The sequence below is a fragment of the Scardinius erythrophthalmus genome, assembly GCF_964197995.2.
Source record: "Scardinius erythrophthalmus genome assembly, chromosome: 9".
Classification (NCBI taxonomy): domain Eukaryota; kingdom Metazoa; phylum Chordata; class Actinopteri; order Cypriniformes; family Leuciscidae; genus Scardinius; species Scardinius erythrophthalmus.
The window spans coordinates 35,351,157-35,375,259 of NC_138229.1; the positions used below are offsets into that span (position 1 = coordinate 35,351,157).

The 24,103-nt window shown below is 39.0% G+C and overlaps 1 protein-coding gene across 1 annotated transcript in view; it reads right to left on the reverse strand.

Annotated features, from left to right (window-relative positions):
- The window catches only part of wnt9a (wingless-type MMTV integration site family, member 9A), a gene marked incomplete at its 5' end in the record, with an annotated part of 51,391 nt that extends 32,649 nt beyond the window's left edge, over nucleotides 1-18,742 (reverse strand). The window contains 3 exon segments of the mRNA XM_081374191.1: nucleotides 18,538-18,665; nucleotides 18,669-18,716; nucleotides 18,719-18,742. Of these exon segments, the coding sequence (XP_081230317.1) occupies nucleotides 18,538-18,665; nucleotides 18,669-18,716; nucleotides 18,719-18,742 (200 nt within the window).
- Between the last annotated feature and the right edge of the window lie 5,361 nt (nucleotides 18,743-24,103).

The window sequence follows — 24,103 nt, forward strand, 5'->3', positions numbered from 1 at the left end:
CTGTAGTGTGACCACCCCTTAAGCGAACTTGCTTTCAACACGTTTGGGCTTGCTGGTTGTGTGGTCTCCTGGCTGGCAAGTCAGGGTCCCCAATTACTTCAAATGCATGCCAATCATTCCCCCCAGCTGTTGACCCCAAACAAAGCCTTTTCTCAGACACCCCCCCCCCCCAGCTGTCTACCACAGTAACCCAAAACAAAGACAGATGTGAGGAAAAGTATGAGTTACTCGCACAAGCCAAACAAAAACCTTCGAGGAGTCCATTCGTGTTTCTATCTTGGCTTGAAATGCACTTCTTCAATTCTCTGGACAAAAACATGGCAATCTTAGCCAAATCTCAACAGATGGGTCTGCAAGATGGATTTAACATTAGTCCACAATGATTGTTCAGATTGTTCAGAGTGTTTCAAGATGCTTCAATGACATTTCACACATCACAGTCATTGTTACAAATATTGAAGAGATACCAAGCAAATCTTTCCATACTATAAAAATGCTCAATATCTGCTCAGTGTCAGCAAAATGAACCTGTGGCCTCCAACCCTGACCCTGTCTGATTGTATTTTGTTGTCAGAACACCTCCTCCAGGGGTAGAAGGGGCCCATGAAGCACTTCCTCCACTAGAGAAAGAACACTTCCTCATCCAGGGGCAGAAAAACCCCTCCTCCTATACTTCATGGGTAGAAGAATCCAGAGAGCTGGATGAATTTCAGGCTGCAGTGCTGAAGTCTCATCTAGAGTCTGGCTGGCCTGACCTAGCAGGAAAGCAATAGTGGTAGATCCAGCCAAGCAGCAGTGGCAGCCAGTTGTGCATTGTGTCGCCCCCACATGTGTGGCAGCCAAAAAATTCTAATGACTCCCTTCATAATGATCATGCTAAAGCTAATGTTTACCTGTGGGGTGCGGTTAGCGTGGCAGGTTACAGATTACTGCTGATTAGTGTTTGACAGGTGGATACATCGAAAAGACTTGCTGGATGTGTTTGTTTATGAATTTTTTAATTCGTGACAGCTGTGAAGTAGTAGTATACAGGTGTTGTAAACCATGTTAGGAGAACGGTAACTGATTAAACTTAAACAGAACTGTTTACTATATGACAACATTTACTTAATAGTAAATTGGTGTAATGGTAATAGTAAATTAGTGTACACATTAGTGTAATGGTTTAATCAATTACATGTCTTACAAAACACCTGACTGAGACCTGGTGCCAGATCACTCATGACTTTATTTTTCTCTAAAATTATTAACACAAATTTGACAAAAAAGCATTGTAGACATTCCAAGTCCCAAGAATACATTCTTCTTTTTTTTCTTCAAGCAATGCCAGTAAACATACAGCAGCTGTTCTATATGATGACACATCTTCATGAACACAATTTTTCACCCCTAAATTTATCCAACCAATGTTAACCAAATAACATGAAGATGATGGGTCATGATGGGAACAGTTGAGTAACACACACAGAATGACCTTTAGAGTCACTGTGGGCTGTAGCTACCTAATGAGACTTGTTCTCTTGTTCCCAACACCAGTCAACTGGCAAAACAACTGAGAGGTTGAGAAATATAAGGTTGTAAATTTGTCTGTTCTAGTCACTTAAGAACACACCAAAATCTACAGGGAAACTGCAGATAAGTAGAAACACAGGATGGCTAAAAATCAATTGGACACGGATAGACATTTGAGATTGTTTGAACATTTTGCAAAGAAAAGCACATGTTTTCCATGTGCTAGTGGGGCCAGATGGATGAGGATGAGATGATTATTTACTCGGCACTAATATTTTGTTTGGCAAGGTCACATGAGAATGTACTTAAAATCATTAACAGAGTTGCCAGTCTACTACAGCTGTAACCAGGTGTAATATCCAAAGGAAAAGTTAATGGACAATACCAAGCACATACCAAAGGAAAATTATTTCTCAGAGGATTTTTCAGTTATGTTTTAATCAAGTATCAACTTTGTCATTGATGTTTCTCTAAAACTTTGTTTGAAATACACAAATTAATTGAGGTGCACAAGAATAGCTGGATTTTTACATTTTCTGAAGAAAATGCACATGGTGTTTGTTTTAGTTCAAAGCTCAGAGGTTGCCAGGTGCTCTGGCTGGTTTCTGGTAGTTGCTCACTATCTGCAGTCAAAAGAGCCCACCCCCATGTTTCAATGAAATTCTAGTCTATTAGAAAGGTCCATCTGTGGCCTGAGACGTTGGGATAGGCTCCAGCATCCCCACAACCAGGACAAAGTGGATTGGAGAATGGATGGACCCAAGTTTGAGGAATATTAATAGTGATGCTTTCCTTTGGCAAGCACTAGTAATATAATTGTGGACAACATTGCTGAGATGATTTGGTCTTGGACGAATTTGATGAGAAATTACTTGACTCAAATTGAATTCACTGACATTTATATACCGGAAAATACGGTAACTACAAATTTAGGCATAGTTTTTCACATTGTTGTGAACTGTTTTATATGGAGACTAACTTGAGAAGCAGTTCAGACTCCACAAGTAATCTCACTTGTGTCTATGAGAAACAATATTTCCAAGCCACAATTTCTTTGAAAATAACTATAAATGTAGGGGTAGTAGAGTAGGACACACACAGTAAGTTGGTGCATACAGTAGCGTGCGTGTGGTAAGCATTAGTAAGAGGTTTAATCGCGGGGCTCGACACAGGTCAGCTGCTCAGCGATGGTGACTGTGTGACTGGCACAGCATGGGTGCGCCACAGAGCTCCACATGACTACCTATCGACCTCACACCATGGCACTGAGAACACCAGCACCCAGTGACAGGTACGAGAGCTGCTCCACTCTCTCATTTGGGCTTCCACTAAAAGCCTTTTCTAAAAGCATGCAAACATAGACCTTAATGATGTGTTTGTCCTGACCATAAAGGCATAAAAATGGACTTGAGAAGATAGGAATTCTAACATGCTTTGACTGTGGGGGTCAGTAACATAGCATTTATGGTTTTATTGTAAGCGGCATGACAATATAATGACACAGCATCCATGACACTGATTCTATGGGTACACTTATACATTGATCATCTTCATTTCAAATAGAAGACCAAAATGCCTTTTACAAAACCAATTAATCTTAAAATACCACCTAAATTAGTTACAGTTATTTATATTTGCTGCTGACATAAATTATATAGCTTTTCCTACATATTAGAGACTCTTGTGAAGTATTACATCTACAAGTACTGCAGCTTGTTCCTAGAGGAACCAAAGACCAAAATGCATTTATTTATATTTATCTTTCCTTTTTCACAACTGATGCCTATAAAGGAACCAGTTGTATTGCTTAAATGTTTTGTTACCGAAACTATAATTAAAATAATATGGGTCCAAGCACAAATGGCTTGTGTAGATGATACAGTTATACAATGTCCATGTCTCTTTTCAAATAAAATAAAGTCTATAAGTATCTCTTTATGGAAGCATTATGCTATGTACTATATTAAAATAGACAAATAATACTGAGCATGTTTACATGCACACCAGTACGCTGATAACTCACAAAAATCAGCTTATTGAAATAACCTGTTGTCTGGGTTTACATGGAAACCAATAAACCTACAATGCAAGTTAACCATGTTTACAAGACTTTATTAATAAACCCTGTTGTTTCCCAGTAGGGATGTCAAAACTAAATAATTTGCGTATCTGACTCCCGAGTGTTTCATTGTGTTGGTTGTGATGGTAAATAAAGCATTAAAAAGCGAAGAAGACTGCAACATGTCAGCGGGAAATTTACGGCTAATTTATTATCCTCTCATGCAGTTACAGATGCAGCATTTTGACCGTACCACTTCTTCTGCTGCTGCACGAGATGAGAACACTTATCATTTTTTGGATCAAGAAAGAGTCTGAGTTTGCGATATATTTCCTCCTCTCTTACTGAAAAACCCTCACTGTCTGGATGCGCTTAAATGCATTTTTGTCACATATCACACATGTCCACTTCAATAAGCAACAGAAATCAGCTTAAGGGGCAAACATCTAGCTGTGACAGTCGGTTTCTGCTTAAGCCATTGATGACCTTACTCCGATAAAGGAAAACGGGTTAGCGCGTTTGAAACCGACACTATGCTCCGACAGAACAACATAAATTAGCTGGTTTTAGAAAAAAACCTGCGCTTCTACCTCCACCTGGAGCCTGTTATTTGTTTTGAAAAAATCCACCGCTTCCGGTTTTTCTAGTCCAATCATCGCAGAGCTGTGTAAGATCTGACTGTCAATCACAGTTCGTGCACACGCCACAGATCCTCCCTCCCCTCTCGCGCACGTTACAATATCACATGCATGCGCCTGAAGTTTGCAGGTGTGTTGGATTGTACGAAGCGTGATGGCGGAGAGTAAATCTACTAACAAGCTTCCAATTCCTCGGTTAACAACCAGAGCTAGGAGGTCCAACACAACCAAGGAAAAGAAAATGATGCTTCGATGCTGAAGAGACGGGTGCGTTCACAGAAAATCTGGTGCACACGCACTGACGAGCACGAACTCGATGGGAGGGTGCTTGGTGGTAGTGGGGGAGGGGCATGAGAGTTGTAAACATTAAAAATTTTGGCTAAGTCCCCTCAATCTGCCAGACTTGCCGACTGCAGCTTTAAGCTTTAAATTGGGTTAAGAACGTGCATGTAAACGCACTCACTACGTTTGCATGTGCACCAATAATGCGATCAGTGTACGGTCTTAATCGCAGTAAGATATGTACAAGACACAATAAGAACTCTTTACTCCAGTTTACATGTAATTTCTATTATTTTGATTATTCGCTAATAAGTATGGTTATACCACACTCAGATTTGCATACAGTATGCATGTTACCGGCTATTGATTTTATCTACTCGCATCAAATTCAAAATAATCTTTTTATGGACGTATTGGATATTAGCCAAATTATTACTGTGCAGCGAGTTGTGTTGACAGAGTTTAGCGATTTGAAGAACAGATGCTTCAGAATAATATCACAGAGTTCATTCATGAAGTTGTGTGAACAACACACGACATGTAGAACGTCCGTGTAGAACGACGACAACGCAGCCTTGAAGTGTCAACTAGTCTCTCCCCTGTGAAGGCTTCCTTCCCTTCCCTTTACCTCTGTACAGATAAAACGTTGTCAAAATGATTCTGGTTCGCATGGATACGCGGAAGTGACAAATCTGTATTATGATTTCCTGTTAGAATGGTGTCGTGTAAGCGCCCCCTAAGTTAATAACTAATTATCTTTGCAACAGCAGTGAATCAATCAAAACTAACTTTAGCTGGACAATAACTTTATTCTAGAGCTGCTGTAAAGCCAAAACAATCTCTGCTGCTTTAATTTCCTATTATCACATTTGGAATGGGTGCATCACTAGACTTGTAGTAAGTTAATGAAAACAATATAATCAGTATACTGAAAATTGTATTTATAATAATTTTATCCATGGCAAAAAAAAAACAGAGATATACACATTTTGTTCAAAAGAATTTTGATTCTAGCCAGTATATTTGCGGAGATACAAGCAGCAACGTAAAAGTACTTATTATAGCGCCACCTATGGTCAGATCGAGGTGTGTGTACACCTTAGAGGTGGGGTGTATTTGAGACCATCCTGCCAAATTAGGTGTTTCTCGGATGAATGGTTTTGGCTGGCCAGAGCTTTATACAGCAGAAAAAGAATAAGTTTGGCACCTCCGTGTATATATAGCTGCAAGCAGCATGAGGCCGAAAGGCATGATGAGGATCATTCAAATCGGGATGCTGCACTGAATTGAAAGAGTTGAATTGAAACTCTGCAGGTAGCTACAGTACATCTCCAGGAACAGGATTTGGCACCTCTGCACTAAGTCTGGGCATACACTGTGCAATTTTCGTCCGATTTTGAGCCGAATTCTGACTCATGCGACTCTTTTTTGAGCCGGGCCGATTTTCAGTTTTGTTGTGCGTCATTTGCCGTGCAGTGTACAGGGGGAAACAAGAGGCGATAAACCTCTCCCACCCAGTAATCGGATGGTCAGATGAACAGTTGAAGCAGAGCTACAAACTGATTGACCTAAACTCAAGTGTTTTTTCCCTCACTGCGCCTGCATGAAAATAGAAGTTTAAGCATTTCATCTTTAATGCAGCAATAAAGAAAACGAAAAGAGGGAGATCTTTAAGTTCTGAAGCGCACATCGATGGATACTTTTCTATCCCAGCCTTCACACAAGGCCACGGGAGAGGATACGTCATCGAACATGAACGAGAACAGCGATGCGGGTGTTTTCAAATGTGAGTATTAGAAACCAAAAACATGGTTCCTTGTATTACAATCGCATTTGTTGAACTACCATGGAGTAAACTGTTGAATTGTTGAAGGTGTTAAGACGGTAGACAGTATATTTGTGATTTTGCTGTTAAAACACTTTTATTATGTATAGCTAACAGCGGAGCTGTTGTGGATTTACATAGACATTTAGTAAGTGTCTTGAAGATGTATATGGTTTAACATCTGACAGGAAAATCTTCGATAAGTATTGAAATAGACAACATGACAACATGAAATAGACACCTGAGTGATGTATGTTTTCAACACTGCTTACATTAGATGAATGTAAGTAATGTAAAAAAAAAATCTACATAAAGTAGCTAAATAAAATAAATGTAGTATTGAGCTCATAAATCACAAAGGTAACGTGAATCTTGTTTGAATGAGTGAGTATACAACAGAAATGAATAAAAATCTATTTAAATCTAAAGTTGTAGTTTATTTTAATTATTGTAATTTCAATTATTGTAATTATTTGTGATTTCTGTGCATTTGCTGCAGAGCTTTTGTAGTGGAGCAGAAAAAAAGAGAAAACCTGAAACAGTAAGATCATTTTGTTACTTCTAATACAGAAGTCAACTGATAATGTGCTTTTGTTTAATGTTTGTGCATTTTTGTAGGATCTGAACTGTCCACAGACTGATGTGAGCACTGAGGATGGGGAGCCCACAGCAGCATCCTAGAAATGGTATAGTGCCATGGACGAGACCCTCAATCACTCCACCTGTCCTTATTGCCTCATCTGGCCCGGATGTTGTGGTCTCTTCATCCTCAGTGAGCCCAGAGCTAGCGAGAGCTTCTAGAAAAAGACCAAAAGATTTTGGTCAAGTTTGTTCTGCTGGTTTCTGTTCATACAATGGAGCCTGACTTTCAGAAGCTTCAAAAGCATCATCAAAATTGTCATGAAGCTTCTGGAACTCAGGCTCTATTGACTAATATTGTATGAACAGAAACCAGCAGGACACACTTGACCAAAATCAACTTTGTGTTCTTAAAAAGATAAAAGATTGAACAACGCAACAAGGCGAGTAAATAATGACTGAATTTATATGTTTGGGTGAACTAAACCTTTAAGTCCCCCAAATAGAAATTGTATGAAATGTATGTATGCATTTATATGATAGTAGTACCTTGAAAAAATAAACTTTAAGAAATAATCAGCTTTATTGAGCATTTGTGTGAATTACAAAAATCACATTTACATTAATGCATTTGGCAGATGCTTTTATCCAAAGCGACTTACAGTGCACTTATTACAGGGAATATCCCACTGGGGCAACCAGGAGTAAAGTACCTTGCTCAAGGACACACTGGTGGTGGCGGCTGTGGAGACCGAACCAGAAACCTTCTGCTAATCAGTTCAGTGGTTTAGCCCACTACTACACCACAAAAGTGATAAAGCTACAACAAAAATTAGCATGTAATTGTAAAAATATGAAATAAAATATGGCAAGAAACAGAATGCTGACATGAATTTTAAAACTTTTAAATGTTTTACAGGTAGAGCAGGCACACAAATGTCTGGAGCAGACACAGCGGCAGCCAGATTGTCCCGCACATGTTCTTCCACTCTTGCTTCAAGGTTGTGGGGTTCAGGGGGGCCATCATCATGGTCTTCATCATCCTCTGGCTCAACGTTGTCCCCATTGAGAAGAGTGGGATTGTGAAGCACAGCGCAGCACACAACAACCTCAGGCACAAAGGCATGGCTCACCAGTGGAGCACCAGTGTGTTTTCAGTATGCTCTACTATGCTTTGTGCACAGGAGTGCTTGCTGTTGAAACAAGCCTGCACATGGTTCTATGGGCAGCCATAGACTCAACTGCAATAATGAGTAAAGACATTTTTAAATTATATTAGGCAAAATGGCTAAAAAAAATAAAAAACTAATCACAAATACAATCACTATTATGATACTAATTGCTTATCACTTTTGACCAATAGGTGGCGCTATTTTCAAATTGATGTTGTGTGGCCAGTGTGAGGTGAGTGTGTGAACGAACAGCCAAACCGCATAGAATAAGCTGCGGTTTTGAAAATAGCCATGTTCTTGTGGACAGTGCCTCAGTTTGGCATCATGCCAACAATTTTGTTGATGCATTATTCAAGAATGGTCCATCAAAAAGTTTCAAATAACTTTAAGACATGGTCTGAAGATGATATGAGCCAACGTTGGTGAAAATCAGAACAACTGACAAGGAGGAGTTTGAAAAGTACAGTAGGTTTTCAAAGTAATTCAAAATGGCAGACAGCAATTTCAACCAAATGTGACGTAATTGGTATCATTGTTCTCAGTATGACCCAATGGATCAATCAACACTAGTTTCATTTAACTAGACCAAAGTAATTGAAAGCTATTAGCATTTTTTCAATTTCATTATAATTTTACCACAAAGTGGCGCTGTCTCAACTTTTTCACTACCTTCAAGGCGTGGTGCCAATGGCACACACCAAGTTTTGTAATGATACACTAATGCTTTCATAAAATACAGCATTTTACGACAAAATTAAAAATGGCCGACACCCACAATTTAGTATCATTTGACTTGGCATGCTGTGCCAAATCTAAAGAGACCAATTTTGAAGTTGTGAAAAAAAGGCATTTTTCATATCTCCTGAACACTAGCAGGTATCCTTAGGTAATCCTCAGGTAACCTCATGTTCATTTTGGCATGCTTTTCATCGAATTTTTTCACGCGTTATTTAAGAATGGTTTGACTAATCAACTTGAATTCCATAACTTTTTGTTGGCATGTTCTAAAGATTACCTGTGAAATTATCTGTATATTTTGTGAAAGTCAGAGCCATGGTCTAGGAGGAGTTTGAAAATGTAGTTTTTTCAGAAAATGCAAAATGGCGGAAAAAAATTCATAACGTCATAGGGTGCAATCATCTTGATCCAAGGAATCAGCAAAAAAAATTATAATTTTGTTTGAAGCCCTTACGGGTCAGTATTAACCTAACATTAGGTTTTAACATAAACATTAGTGCAAATTTGGACAGTTGGTGGTGCTTGAGGGATTAAGGTAGAGTCCAAATTTGCTGTGTTTATTGTTCAGACTCCACTATCTGTGTGCCAAATTTCACAACTTTTTACCATATGGTTCTATGGGCTGCCATATACGGTGGCCCAGTAAAGCACAACACAATTTAAAAAGCAAACATAAGTTCACAACATAACAGAATCAAGCCAAAACACAACAGAAATTCTCCAGACCACTGGAGGGCTCTCAGAGCGCGGTAAAGTTAGTTTTCCTTACCACTGTTCTATAGAGTTAGCAGTCTAACAAAGATATCAATACCACGCTTAGTTTAAACCGTATCCATTGTATATCGACATGAAATATTAATCCATGTTTGTTTTATTTATATAGCACATTTATAAAAACAGCAAACACAGCTGACCAAAGAGTTGAACAAAACAAAGAAACACAGGGCAAACCACACATTCTTGACAGAAGCTCACAGTGAATTGAAAGCCAATGGAAAAAAATAGGTTTTAAGAGATGATTTAAAAACAGTTAAAGCCTGTGCTGATTGATAAACGCCAGAAGGCTGTTCCACAGCCTAGGGCCGCCAATAGCAAAGGCTCTATCTCCTCTACGCTTTAATCGCTATCTAGGGACAGAGAGAAGTCTCTTATCACCAGACCTCAGATTTTGTATGGGATTGTATAGATAGAGTAGCTCAGACAAATAGCTCGTTGATAGATTATTTAAAGATTTTAAAAACAAACTCAATTCTAAAATGCACAGGTAACCAATGCAGCGATCTCAAAATTGGAGTAACTTCATATTTACGTTGTCCTTTGAGGAATTTTGCAGCGGCATTTTGCATAACGTCATTTTAATTAATACAAATTATACGTTTTAACCACTTGGTGGAATTAGGAGACGTTCCCTTAGGCATCATTCGTCGTGGTAGCACATCAAAGCATTCTCAGGTATAAATAGTCAGCTATAATGCACGTAAGTGATTTTGAATTATTATTTCATGGCGATTTACAATGGTTACATACTGTTAATCTTGATGTTCATATCTTTGTAAGACTGCCGACTCTATAAAACAGTGGCAAGGAAAGCTAACTTTACCGCGCTCCAAGAACCCCCTAGTGGTCGGGAGCATTTCCGTTTTGTGTTGTGGATTGATTCCATAGTGTTGTGGCTTGTTTTCATTGTGTTGTGAACTTATGTTTGCTTTTTATATTTCATTGTGTTGTGCACTACTGGGCCACCATAGCCATAGACTTCAAGAGTGGAATAATAATAAGAAGAACACTAAAAGACCTCCGGTGCTTGGCAAATAAAATTAAGAAAATCAGTACAAATCAGTGGGTATTACACGCAATAAAGTGTGTATCATATGCACCAGAAAACTTTGTGTCATATGCAAGTAAAAACTAATTTTAACATATACAGTCGTGCTCAGAATTAATCATACCCCTGGTAAATATGATCAAAAATGGCTGTAAAAAATAAATCTGCATCGTTTATCCTTTTGATCTTTCTTTAAAAAAAATTGGCAAAAATCTAACCTTTCATTGAAGTAAAAGAATTGAAAGTGGGGGGGAAATTACATTATGAAATAAATGTTTTTCTCCAAAACATGTTGGCCACAATTATTCATACCCCTAGAATTTTTTATGAATAAAATATCTCTGAAGTATATTCCCATTAATATTTACCATTTTTAGCACACCAGGGTGACTAGGAACATGAAATTGTCTAGCTATGACTTCTTGTTTCACAGGAGTTTAAATATGAGGAAACACAAATGCCAAATTCCCTGAATCATCCATCACAATGAATAAAACCACAGAATATAGTTCTGATGTGCAGCAAAAGATTGTTGAGCATCACAAAATAGAGAGTGGCTGTAAGAAAATAGCTAAAGAATTGAAAATCCCCATTTTGACCATCAGGGCAATAATTAAGAAGTTATAATCAACTAAAGATGTTACGAATCTGCCAGGAAGAGGATGTGAGTCTATATTGTCTTAATGGACGGTGAGGATGAAAGTTTGAGTGGCAAATGACTCTTCAATAATCACAGATGGAGAATTGCAGAGATTAGATGAGTCTTGGGGTCAGAAAGCCTATAAAAAAATAAAAAAATAAAACAACCCCTACATCCCCACATGTTGTTTGGGAGGTTTTCAAGAAAAATCCTCCTCGCTCATCCAAAAACAAACTCCAGCATATTCAGTTGTCAGACACGACTGGAACTTCAAATGGCACAGGGTTCTGTGGTCAGATGAAAAAAAAAAAAAAAAGCTTTTTGGCAGCAAACACGCTAGATGGGTTTGGTGCACACAAGGATAAAAATTACCCCATGTGTACAGTTTAATATACCATTGGATCTTATATGTTGTGGGCCTATTTTTCTGCTGGAGGTCCTGGACTTCTTATTCAGATACATGGCATTGTGGATTCTATCAAATATCAACAGATAAAAAATCAAAACCTGACGCCTTCTGCTAGAAATCTTATACTGGGCCGTGGTTGGATCCAAAACAAACATCAAAATCAACACAAAAATGTATTAGGGAGCACAAAATGAAGCTTCTACCATGACCGTCCTAGTTCCCTGAACTGATGAGTGGAGTGAACTGAAGAGAAGAAGCACCAACATGGATCTGGGAATCTGAAGGATCTGGAGAGATTCTGTATGGAGGAATGGTCTCTGATCTCTTGTCAGTTGTTCCCCAAACTCATCAGGCATTATAGGAGAAGACTCAGAGCAGTTATCTTGGCAAAAGGAGATTGCAAAAAGGAATTTAATAAAAGGGTATGAATAATTGTGGCCAACGTGTTTTGGAGAAAAATATTTATTTTATAATGTGATTTCCCCCCCACTTTCAATTCTTTTACTTAAATGAAAGGTTAGGATTTTGCCAATTTTTTGAATGAAAGATCAAAAGGATAAAGGGTGCAGATTTATTTTTTACAGCCATTTTTGATCATATTTACCAGGGGTATGATTAATTCTGAGCATGACTGTAAATTGCACACAATGTGTGCTATAGAAACACATTTCATGAGATCAGGCTGGTATACTGGTTGGGTAACATGCTTTTCTCTTTTACCAGGGTGACGCACACACACAGGGGAGCAGGTAAGATGAAGGAACACAGCCAGTGTTGCCAATAGCGTTGCCACCCGTCCCGGTTTTCCAGGGATTGTTCTCTTTTTTGAGCGACAGTCCCGGAAAATTTATATTCTTTCCCGGCACACGAATTGTCCCGTTTTTTTTTTAGAATTTCCTGGTTTCAAATTAAACCGTTTCCTTCTACTGTTACTGCAGAGCTGCCACACGCAATTGACACTTTTCACACGCTCTCACGTCACACATCCATTTTCTCACGCACAGAAAAATCGCGAAGCAAAGAGGACACGGAGACCGACAGACTAGACAGAGCAGGTTACTTATGATATAAAAAAAAATCTCAGCTCTCAGATTCTGTCAATTTTATTACGAAATTCAAACAATAAACACCGTTTTGGCGTTTGTAAATGTGACGTGAAAGATCCCTAGCGCACGTGAACCGATCATCTCTACTAGCTAATAGTAAATAAACACGAATGAACAAAGTTAAAAGAAACAGTACAACTTACCAAAATGTATCATCATACATAATATCGATCAATCAGTGTTTTTCAACCGCGGAAAGGGTCAATAAAACAGCTGGAGAACAATTGTCACATAACATTTACCTCAGGAAAGCCATTTGATGACCATAATATAGGCTATAGCACGCTAGAAAAAAAGAGCTATAGAGAGTATTTTGCTAAACATGTGTAGGCTACTATATTGCATATTTATTATATTTGTTCTTATCATTAAATAAAGTTGTTATTATAATAAAAAACGCATTATATTTAATTTGAGTTATTTTTAACCTTAAATAATATTACCAGCTGATAGGGCTCTCTGTATGTTTACAGCATTAGGTGAGATTTTTTTCTTGAGAAAAATTAATGCCTATCTTGTGTACCTAATATTTATCCAAATTAGTCAATTAAATCAAATCACAAGAATTGAACTGAATTGAAATCCTGAAATTTGTTTCAAGCAATAATAAAAAACGTAGCTTACCAGAAATTGTACCATATAAACATTGTAACATGTTGTCACTAAACCTAATACAATTCAGTTTAGTTACTAAAATGTTTTGACAATCACAATACACTTATTGTGATGCAAGATTATTTTTTTTTACAGTTAAAAATTTCAGTTAAATATGAAGGAAAAACAGCGCTGGAAAATCATGCAAAAACAACCCCCCTAAAAAAGTCTAGGATCTGTTGTTGTATCTGTTTGTTTTGTTTATTCATGCTATACATCAAGCAGTGCAGCTCTAATGGACTAAATGAAAAAGCAATGCAACTTAAATTAAAAAAACTCCTAGTTTGATGCAAGCACAATGAAACAGCAAAAGCATGAACTCCATCAAGGTACATTCTGGGTTTGACTTGCCTACTGTTTTGAGAGCAACACCCAGTCCATGCAATAAATGTGCATGTATGGTTCATAGCTCAGGGTTTTTACAGTCATCTTATGGTTTTTTTAGTCATCTAATCTTGGCTGTAGTCACTGATCATTTTGGCCCACAGTCCACCCAAAGCCCTCTGTGGAGGAAAACAGTCTGTGGTTGGAGACGGAAAACCCATGACATGGTAGTGCCACTAATTAACGTCATTTCATCAATCCGTGACCACCAAAAGCTATTCAGATTCCATATTGGCTTTCCGGTTTTGCCTGTCTGTGCTGCTGTCTGTGATGCCCATCACAGCATTTCCAACAACAGCCTACATATCTACAAAGCACACAGCTGATGGTAGGAACGGACCCGCCCTCTCTTAAAAAATTGAGGCAGACCTCCAAGCTGTGGTTGGATCCATGCTACCAGAATATTGAGCCGTTTGGATGCAAGTGAGCCAAACACATTTAGAGACATTCCCCAGAGCAATAATACCATATAATCAAGGCAGGGTTGGGATGACTCCTGCGGGAGAAGCCATTCTCAAAGCTTGTCAAGAAAGCCATTGAGGAAAAACAAACCGGTAGAAATTAAGAGACACGGATTTTCTGTTTTTCAAGTGGTTACTTGAAATGTCATGAAAGCCAAAGAAATGTTGGTAATCTTAAGTGTGTTTATAGTACAAAAGTTACACTATGTTAAGCTGTCCAGCAATGATACACACTTTGGTGGGTTGTTGTGCTTTTACATTATGTGTCTGTTAAGTGAAATGTTAACAATGGCATTTTAATTTTGATTCAGTAAATTGTCTGTGCGTGTATGCAGCCTCTGAAGGAAGTGGTCACGTGAAGATCTTCAGTTGCAGACACTGCTATTCTCTGGCACTGAAAGGCGATCCACCACAGCACAGGCAGCAGCTCTCATCAACATTCCCAAGCACAAGTCTAGTCAAGAGATTAAATCTGAAGCCTTATGCAGCAAACTGCTTCTGTATAGGGGCTTTCCTGTGAGCTGTGGCCAAAAAATGCCATTGCAAACAGATCAAACTGACCACAACTACCTTTGAATAAAACTGCTGCTCTGTTTACCTTCTCCCTGTATACTCTTCACACAGCTCTTGGTGCTCATATCTGTTTTACCGCTCATTTCCCACTGTGCTAAGGTTTTATAAAGGAGCAGATGATGACTGAAGAGCCGAGCACTTTTATAGTAGTGACTGTACCCCCTGGTGGAAACATCAGGCACTGCAAGTACTGCTACACCTATTGATGAGCAGGTTCTGACAAATCATGACTCATTAATTAGTTAAACCAAATCAGGATAAATTAATTACATGACGAGTGATGCATATCTAGAAATGTAAGAGGCCAGAGGCTGAGTGCTAGAAGCACAGTATTTCCTATAGAAAGACTGTAGAAGCCTTGGGCCTGTTCTGACCTTGTTCTGTCTGGGTTTTGGGGGACGGAACAACACCAAATTATTGAGCCCTCATTACAGGGTTATAATGTACATACACATGCATGTTGTTGCAGCCAACATCTTTAATGCAGGGCTTTGGAACATGTACAGTAAGTAACAAACTTGCAGCCGCATTTAAAGCAAAAAAAAAAAAAATCATCTACTAGAAAAGTGTCTGAAAATCTAACCTTATCAACTTATAAAGATATTCAATTGAATTGTTTCTTGCTAATAGGTCTAAGTAAATTTCACCAGTCTTTTTTTAAGGCTTGTTTACACCTGGTATTAAGATGCGTTTTGGTCAATCGGATCACAAGTAGACGAGGCAGACATATGACCGTTTACACCTGGTGTTTTAATCCATCTCTTTTGTCCACTTTCAACCACTTTTGTCCTGATTTCTTCAAGGGGAGGGTCTATGGGCGGGCAAATGTAGCCTATGTTTTTTTTTTCAGATCTTTTTCGATCTAACAGACAAAACAAGCGTTTTCGACCACCTCTGGAAGCTCAAAATGTTTTAGACCCTGTTAACACCTGTATTTAGCGCCGCCCACTTGTGATCCGATAGACCAACACGCATCTTAATTCCAGGTGTAAACAGCACCTTAAATGACAAAAAAACAGACAAACACAAAAAACAATTCATTCGTCATAATAAATCCAATAAAAAATCATATGCATCCGTTTTTGGCTCTACATATTTAAAAATTGTAGACCCTTTGTACATCGTGATTACACCTCGGTTTATACTTGGAATCAGAATTTAGGTGGGAATAACCAGCATCTCACACAAAAGTCGTAAATATCTTCCCTCAGTTCGATTCAGGTTCACATTTGGGACAGCAGTTCCCCACATGTACCCCAGTCTGGCTTCCACAGGAGATCTGCATAAACTTGTCAAAGCCAGGCACAAAAGAATCTCATCCCATGGATATTCAGGGCTTATTTTCCTTATGTTTTCCCAGCATGTAACCTCTTTCCCTTTCTTTCTTCAGGATGTTTGAGGTGAGCTCTAAACCGAGACAAAAAGTGTGCAGCCCTAGTATTGCCTTGTTTCTCAGGAACATTCAATGTTCTATCACTACTTTGTCCCCAACTATCCAAACCTGGTCTCCCTGGGATTTTTGTTAAACGAGATACAGCAGAAACAAACATTGGGCACCTGCCGCAACAGGCTAGATGGGACGGGTGGTAAAAAACTAAGTCTTTGCATTCTTGTGGCCAGGATGACAATTTCAGCAGCGGCTCAACTAGGCAAGGAATCCCACCCAACCCTCAGAGACGCAGACCGAGGTCAAACAGAGACTGTGTTTAGATTTCACATATGCTCCACCGCACTGGGGAAATTGGGTATGCAACATTGACCCTCTACTTAAGTAAATCAGTGCCAAGAAGATGCGGCATGTGCTTCATGGAAGGTATTTATTTGCACTTTAGTAGAAGCAAGTGTGACAACATGTCAAAATATAATGATTTCATGCTGGCTCTGGCACGAATGGCAAGGTTGAAAAGACTTAAGTTTGTTTATTGACTGTATCTCACTGACTGTGGAGTTCTTAGCTATCTGGAAAATGACACCCATATCACCATTCAAAAATGAACACTCATTGAGTGAGATAAGAAAGAACACCCATAATGCCATAGCGAAATATATCACTAATGAGTTTCCTATAGTTTGTTTTCATGACCTGATAACATGGAAGTACAAGCAATTTCCATTAAAGTAGACAAAGTACTGAAACTGGCAAAGTGTGAATACTTTTAAACAATGGCTATTTAGCCTCACATAAGCATGACAAATTGAATGCTAAAAATATCAAGGCATTTATTAGACGAAGCCTCTTGACACTGCATATCTGCTCATTATCAGACATTGTAGTTTATCTTTTTCCATTTAACGTGCCAAAAAACAAGGGGAAATATTCTTAAGAGCCTAATTGCAATTGGTAACAATCTTTCAGATCAAATAATGGAGACTATAAATCTTTATATGAAGTACTATCCCACCCATGCTAACACAGGCCAGCATTTATTAAATTTATTGACTTCCTAAGAGGGGGTAGAATAGGCTTAGACCCAATCTACAACCACTGCAGCCCAACAAACCGGTTTACTGCTTCATAATGTTCAATGGGGCCTGAGGGAGCCACTCCCGCCCTGGCCCTTGATTTGCCCTAACAATATCCTCTCCTTAGCACACCTTTTTACATATAATCTTCCATCACTCTTCACCATGGAGCCAAGAGAAATAATGATACAATGTCTTGAACTGTTGAGAAGTTGTTGAATGTGAAAACCTAGTACATCACTACAGTTCCAGCCAGACTGGGTTAAAACACCAGGACAATATTAAACGCCCACCTGTCCTTGGAGTATGTCCATACATTTTGGATTATGTTTACACCAGCATTATAATAGCCTACATTTTGTGTCCTTATAAGAATTTAATACTAGTCAACCTCGCTACTTTTCCCCTACAAACCTGGTTTAAAACTTGTTAATGCAAGTGACAATGGCTCACAGACGATGATTAAAAGTTAAACACATGTTTCTCGAAACATGAAGTTCTGGTGTGACCGCTAAAGGCGCGTAATGGAAGAATATCAATAAGCAGAAATGAACGCGTCATTGAGGAATACATTCCAAAGGCGTTCCCACTGTATCACAATTACCTCAATTAAAATTATGCTAGGGGAATGTTTATAGGGGGAACTGGGGAAACTGTAAATTCAACACACATTCTTGAACTTGCGCTAATTAAACTTAGTGAGGGAGTAAAATGAGTGCCAAAACGAGTGTTTATGCTGGATGAAGAAATATTATCTGCGATCTTAACAGACGTTTTGGCCACCAGGTTAGAGATCTTCGTAGCTTTATTGTTAACAGCTGTGTAGAACTCGTGTCTAGTTTCATTCCTCTACAAGCATCTTTGAAAAAAAGACGAACCTGACCGGCTTGTACCTGCCCGTCACTGAATTAGCCTAAGAAATGTATAAAATGTCCCGATATGCAGTATTTAATACATTTGTAAATAAGGGCATATTTAATGAATTTATAAATAAGTTATTAACTGGAGACTTCATGCAAACATTACGTTGTTATGAGAACAATACTCACACTAAATCGCAACTCCACAGGTTGTTACGGAGAGAAGTTTACATAACTTTTCCCCTAGATTGCGCTGTCTTTTTTGTTTATGATCTTTGATTTATCATTTCACGTCTGTCTTTCGTCTATTCATTAAAAAACCTGAAGCTTGAAAAAACATTTAAAGCTTCTGCCTACCCGAAGTAAGCTGTGCTCGGTCCAGGCAAGCTGATCAGATGCACTATAATGGTAAATGATAACCATCCAAGGAGAAGATGTCCATCCAGCATTTTGTAGCAGCTCTGGGGCAGCTCATTTCGTTCGTCCTAAGTTGCTGTGTAAAATCCTTTCTTGTGAGAACGGCACTTCTTATACACTCCGAGGATTTATGCGCCCCTCCCATTCACTTAGAACAGGAGAGAGAGAGAGAGAGAGAGAGAGAGAGAGAGAGAGAGAGAGAGAGAGAGAGAGAGATTTTGAAAGTAAGTCTGGCTGGCTTAATTATTTACGTTTGCTTTTTGTAAGCATGGGCAGTAATAATCGTGCTAAAATGGAATAAATTTACCAGTTTTAGTTTTAGATTATACATAATCTCTATACTGGCTTTTTAATATCAGACAAAAGCTCCTGAGCTGATGAAAGATATTGAGCATACTCAACCAGCATATTAATATTTTCCCTATTATTCATGTTTCATTTGGTTATTGCTTGCCCAGTATAGAGTCAAAAATCTACTCATGTCCACAGAAACCGACATGACATTTCTTTAATTAACTATTTATTTAATTAATTTCTGAGGGGACATACTGGCTGGCACAAGTTCAGTGGCAGTGAGCAATTACAGGTACATTCTTTTTCTATTAGATAGATTTTGCAATTACTAGATGAAAAGCAAAATAAGTCATTGGGAGTCATAAATCTTGATGAGAGATTTGGTCTGGCAAGAGCAGAGGAGAGAAGGTTCTTGTTTGAATGTTTTTTAATGATGAGCAATGAAGGCATCATGCACCACACTCGTAAAAAGCTCAGATAATCTGTTCTGCATTGAAGTAGCTGTCAAATGAATACTTCAGATGTAAAAAAAAAAAAAAAAAAAAAGTGTTATTTTTATTTTAAATGAGCATTTTATCAGGCTCTTTTGTTTAGATTCAATAAGTTTACTTTAATGGCAATGCAATGTTTATTGAAAATGTTATTGAAATGCATTTTAGTCAAATAAAAAACAAAAACTGCTCATTTAAAAGAAAAAACATGTCAGACGGTTTTTGCATCTGAAGTCTTCAATTATTGATACACAAAGAATGACGTGTCATTAAACATTAATAAAACCAGTTAGCACTGACGTCAAAGATGAAACACAAATCTTGGCATCATAATCCACCACTTCCACATCTTTTGTTTTGGCAGCGAAATGTTAGTAAGATAGGGATCTGTTGGGCTGGTTCCAGCTCACTCTTGGGTACACCTGGAAGGAGCTCTTGACATGCTTGACATGACAGCTCTTGAATGCTGCAACAAAATGGACCTTTTCAATCACAAGGATCACAGTAGCAACAACAGGTGGGCTACTGGACCTTTTGCCAAGTTTCTGTTTGCTAAACTGCCTGTTCTGCTGGATCACGACACAGGTTTTAAAAAAAAACAAGGGTGAAATGGCATTATTAAGGATCTACCTAGCAACCACGAGGCAATGACATCTGCTTTATTGACACCAGATGATGGAGCATTCAACCTCACAAATTAAAAGACTGGATTTAACTAATTGGCAAAGACAAGATTCCATAATTCATTTAAGCATGGGTCCCTTAAAATCAATATTAATGCAGGTTTTATTTTATTTTTTTACTTTCTTAGTATATTATTTGGTGTATGTTTTTTCAAATAAAAAAAGTTTGCCTTCTTGCTCCGCTACCATCATAAATCCCTCTTATTTATCAACCTCTTCCCTCCAACTACTTGTAATATGGGTTTTCCCAATCCCATCAATTCCACACAAAAGAGCCACCTACCCTAACCTACTGTATTAACACTTACCCCAATCTCAGGCGCAGGCCTGGACAGTGGACTGTGAACAGACCATCCCACAATCTTCCGAATGAAAGCAATTTAAAGGGAAAGACTGAAAGAGATCCACGCCGAATGCATCATCAAGCAAGTTTTAAACAAGTCTGTATCGTTAAATCATTTCAAGGAGTCCAAACCTCCTTATGCTATGCGTTAAATTAAGAACTATCGAGCCAGGAGTAGGATCTAGAATAGTTAATCATGGCTTTCTGAAACACAGATTAAGTACAGATTACTAACACCTGGATTATGAAATCCTGAACTAAAATAAACAAGATTAATTTAAAACCAACTGTGCTAATCTGAATTAGCACGACGAGGTTGCCTATAAAATGGAACGAACCAAGTAAAACTAAAAATTGTATGGAACCGAGAAGCAAACTCAAGGAAAACAATGACAGCAGAAAAAAGTCTGCAATCAAAAAAAAAAAAATACTGAGCAAGAGAAAACTAAAGATCAGATCAGATTCAACTTTATTGTCATTGCACAAGTACAACCTGTACAACGAAATGCAGTTTTACATCTAACCAGTCAATCATTAAAGTGCTTTTATATAGCAATGCTTAAAAAATACATAAAAATACAGAATGCAGTATGATTATTTAAAAATGCATTTTGCAAATGTAATGTATAGAGTTCTGTAAAAATTCAGACGGTCCATAGGCCATATAAATAGAGATTTCATATAGTGCATAATAATAATTGAGATGTATTGGGAAAGTGCATAGTGATCAGAGGTAGTTAGACAGTCCAACAACCAGAGTGCAAAATAAATAAAGGAGAGAAATGGCGGAGCAGCACAGGGACAGGGGCTAGTGTTGGGGCTTGATGTTGAGCAGCGTTATGGTGTAGGGAAAAAAGCTGTTTCTGAGCCTGCTGGTGCGACTTCTAAGGCTCCTGTAACGTCTCCCAGACGGGAGGATGGAGAACAGTCCTAGACTGGGGTGTGTGTGGTCCTTAATGATATTGTGAGCACGTCGCAAACACCGTGAGTGATGTAAATCAGTAATGGCTGGTAGTGATGTGCCAATGATTTTTTGTGCAGTTTTCACCACTCGCTGTAGTGCTTTCCTGTCTGCCATTGTACAGTTCCCATACCACACCGTGATGCAGTTAATGAGAATGCTCTAAACTGTGCAGCGATAGAAGTTACGGAGTATCTGAGGGGACAGTTCAGCTTTTTTCAGTTTCCTGAGGAAGAAGAGGCGTTGTTGGGCTTTCTTGATCATAATGGAGGTATTGAGTGACCAGGAGAGGTCTTGTGAAATATGGATACCCAGGAGCTTGAAGCTAGTGACCCGCTCTACTTCAGCCCCATTGATGTAAATGGGTGTGTGGAGCTTCTCATAACTAAAGTTAAGCAAATAGCAAATAAAAACTGCATACACCACTTGTGGAATCTACATGGTGAAGAAAAAAAATATGAGAGAATTTTCTCGCAAATGCTTTGCTTTCCCCCAAATTTTGAAACTCTCAGAGTAGGATTCGAACCAGGGTCTCCAGTATGGAAGACGGGCACACTAAGGACGCTAGTCTCTAGCATCAGTCACTTCTGCAATTCTTGAGGCCAGGGAAGTGAAGTTTACAAACACAGCTCTTACTAGCTTGCCTCAGTTACGTACATATATACATACATACATACACACACACACACACACACACACACACACACACACACACACACACACACACACACACATTCCTCCAGGAAATCAGTTTATTAAACTCTGAACTAAACCAATTCTAGGACTATTTAAAACCATGACAGAGAAAGCAGATTTCTGTTAATCTGGTTTAAAAGACTATAGTGTAAGTGTAAAAAAAAAAAAAAAGACAGCTGAAGAAGATGATTGACAGGCCATTTGCACTGATGTGCATGTTGCCTTCCAGGGTTTTATGGTTAGGTGTGTTGGACAAATTCGCTCCTACAAACAGTGCATCCATGCATGTTCATTGATTTGTACTTGTGTTTTTCTAGATCAGACATGCTCAAACAAGCATCTGTAAATGATCAGAATGGCTGCAGTTTTGAGCATGTACACAGTGATTAACCAGTCATTTTCATTTTGAGCCACCACTTAAAGGGTCATTTCACCCGTGGAGACATGAATGTGTATTGAAAGTGGGTCATTTATGTAGAAGAAATGTGAAATTATTTTTGAATTTGGAGCTTTCTAGACTGAGAAAAGCCAGAAAATGTATTTTTGGCTTATGTGGATGAAAGACAACAACTCCCAGAATGCACTTGCTTCGCTGCCCTACAAGGCCACTCCCAAGCCACGCCTACCGGTAAGACAGCGCAGTTGAAAACAAAAACATCAAGGCAAGGCTAGGCTACGAGTGAGTCTCCGTGACGAGTTTGCCCAAAATGTCCGGGATTCGGCTTTTGCGTTCTACAGTCGCCATTCATCATGTTTACTGTGGCGAGCAGGACGAGGCTGAGGGGCGCGGGAGAACGGTGCGAGGCCGGTGGCGTGATTACTGACGACCGACACCTGTGAGGCACTGTTCTCGTATCTCGCACGGAGGAGCAGGTATTTTCTTAGCTATGTAAAACACACATCAACCGATCACGCCACCGGCCTCGCGTCTTTCAACCGATCACGCCACCGGCCTCGCGTCTTTCAACCGATCACGCCACCGGCCTCGCGTCTTTCTCCCGCGGCGCTAGCCTCGTCCTGCTCCCTGTATTACTGTGATTACTGATGAGCGCGCCTGTGAGATGCACCGGTCTCATGGGCTATCTCTCACGGAGGTGCGGGTATTTTCTTAGCAATGTTAAAACGCAAATCAACCTATCACTTGTTTAGCATTCATGTAAACATTACATTCAGATTCACCAATCGGGGTGAATTCAGTTAGATTGAAACAAAAGGTGAGCATGTAAACAATGGATGGCGACCGCAGAAAGCAAAAGCTGAATCCCGGACATTTTTGTCGATCTCGACGGCCGGTGTAGCAGTCGATTCTGTTCCCTATCGGAATTCCTGTTCCCCCTGAACTAGCCGTGTCTGCTGACAGCGCATGCGTCAAAGCCTTAATAAACCTTAATAAATCAAAGCCTTAATAAACATTACATTGAAATCTGTAATAATGTTTTAAATTTGAAAAGAAATAATCTGGATTGAATTGACAGATGGGGGAAAATTCGCTTCTAATAAAAAAAAACAAAAAAAAACAAAACAATAAAAAACGCTTAAATTTCGGGAAAAAATACAATCCTTTTTTAACCTTTTGGCTTCCCGTACATCCAGTTGTGCTTCTTGCTCGTATTCAGTTCTGATGGTACGCATGGTAACTCGACAACTACGCATGATTTGTAGTATGATTTGCGTAAAGGGAACAGGAATTCCGATAGGGAACAGAATCGACTGCTACACCGGACATGTCCGGGAAATAGAGTATGGTAACCCCTACTACTCAGCTTTCTACGTCCCTGTTTTCTGCAGGTTTCTGCCGTTGAAATCAAACGCACTCGCACTGATCTGTGATAGGTCTGTTAGCGCATTAGGTCCAACCCCCTATGGGCGGGTTTGAAAGGGTGGATCTAGTGCTTGTAGTCTTAACAGAAATCCCCCCCTCTTACACTTCCTCCTACAATGACGCAAAATGACGATTTTTGCGTCATTGTAGGAGGAAGTGTAAAGAGGTAAATACAGATTTCTCTCGTCTCGGGGGAAAATGAAAAAATGTTGCATG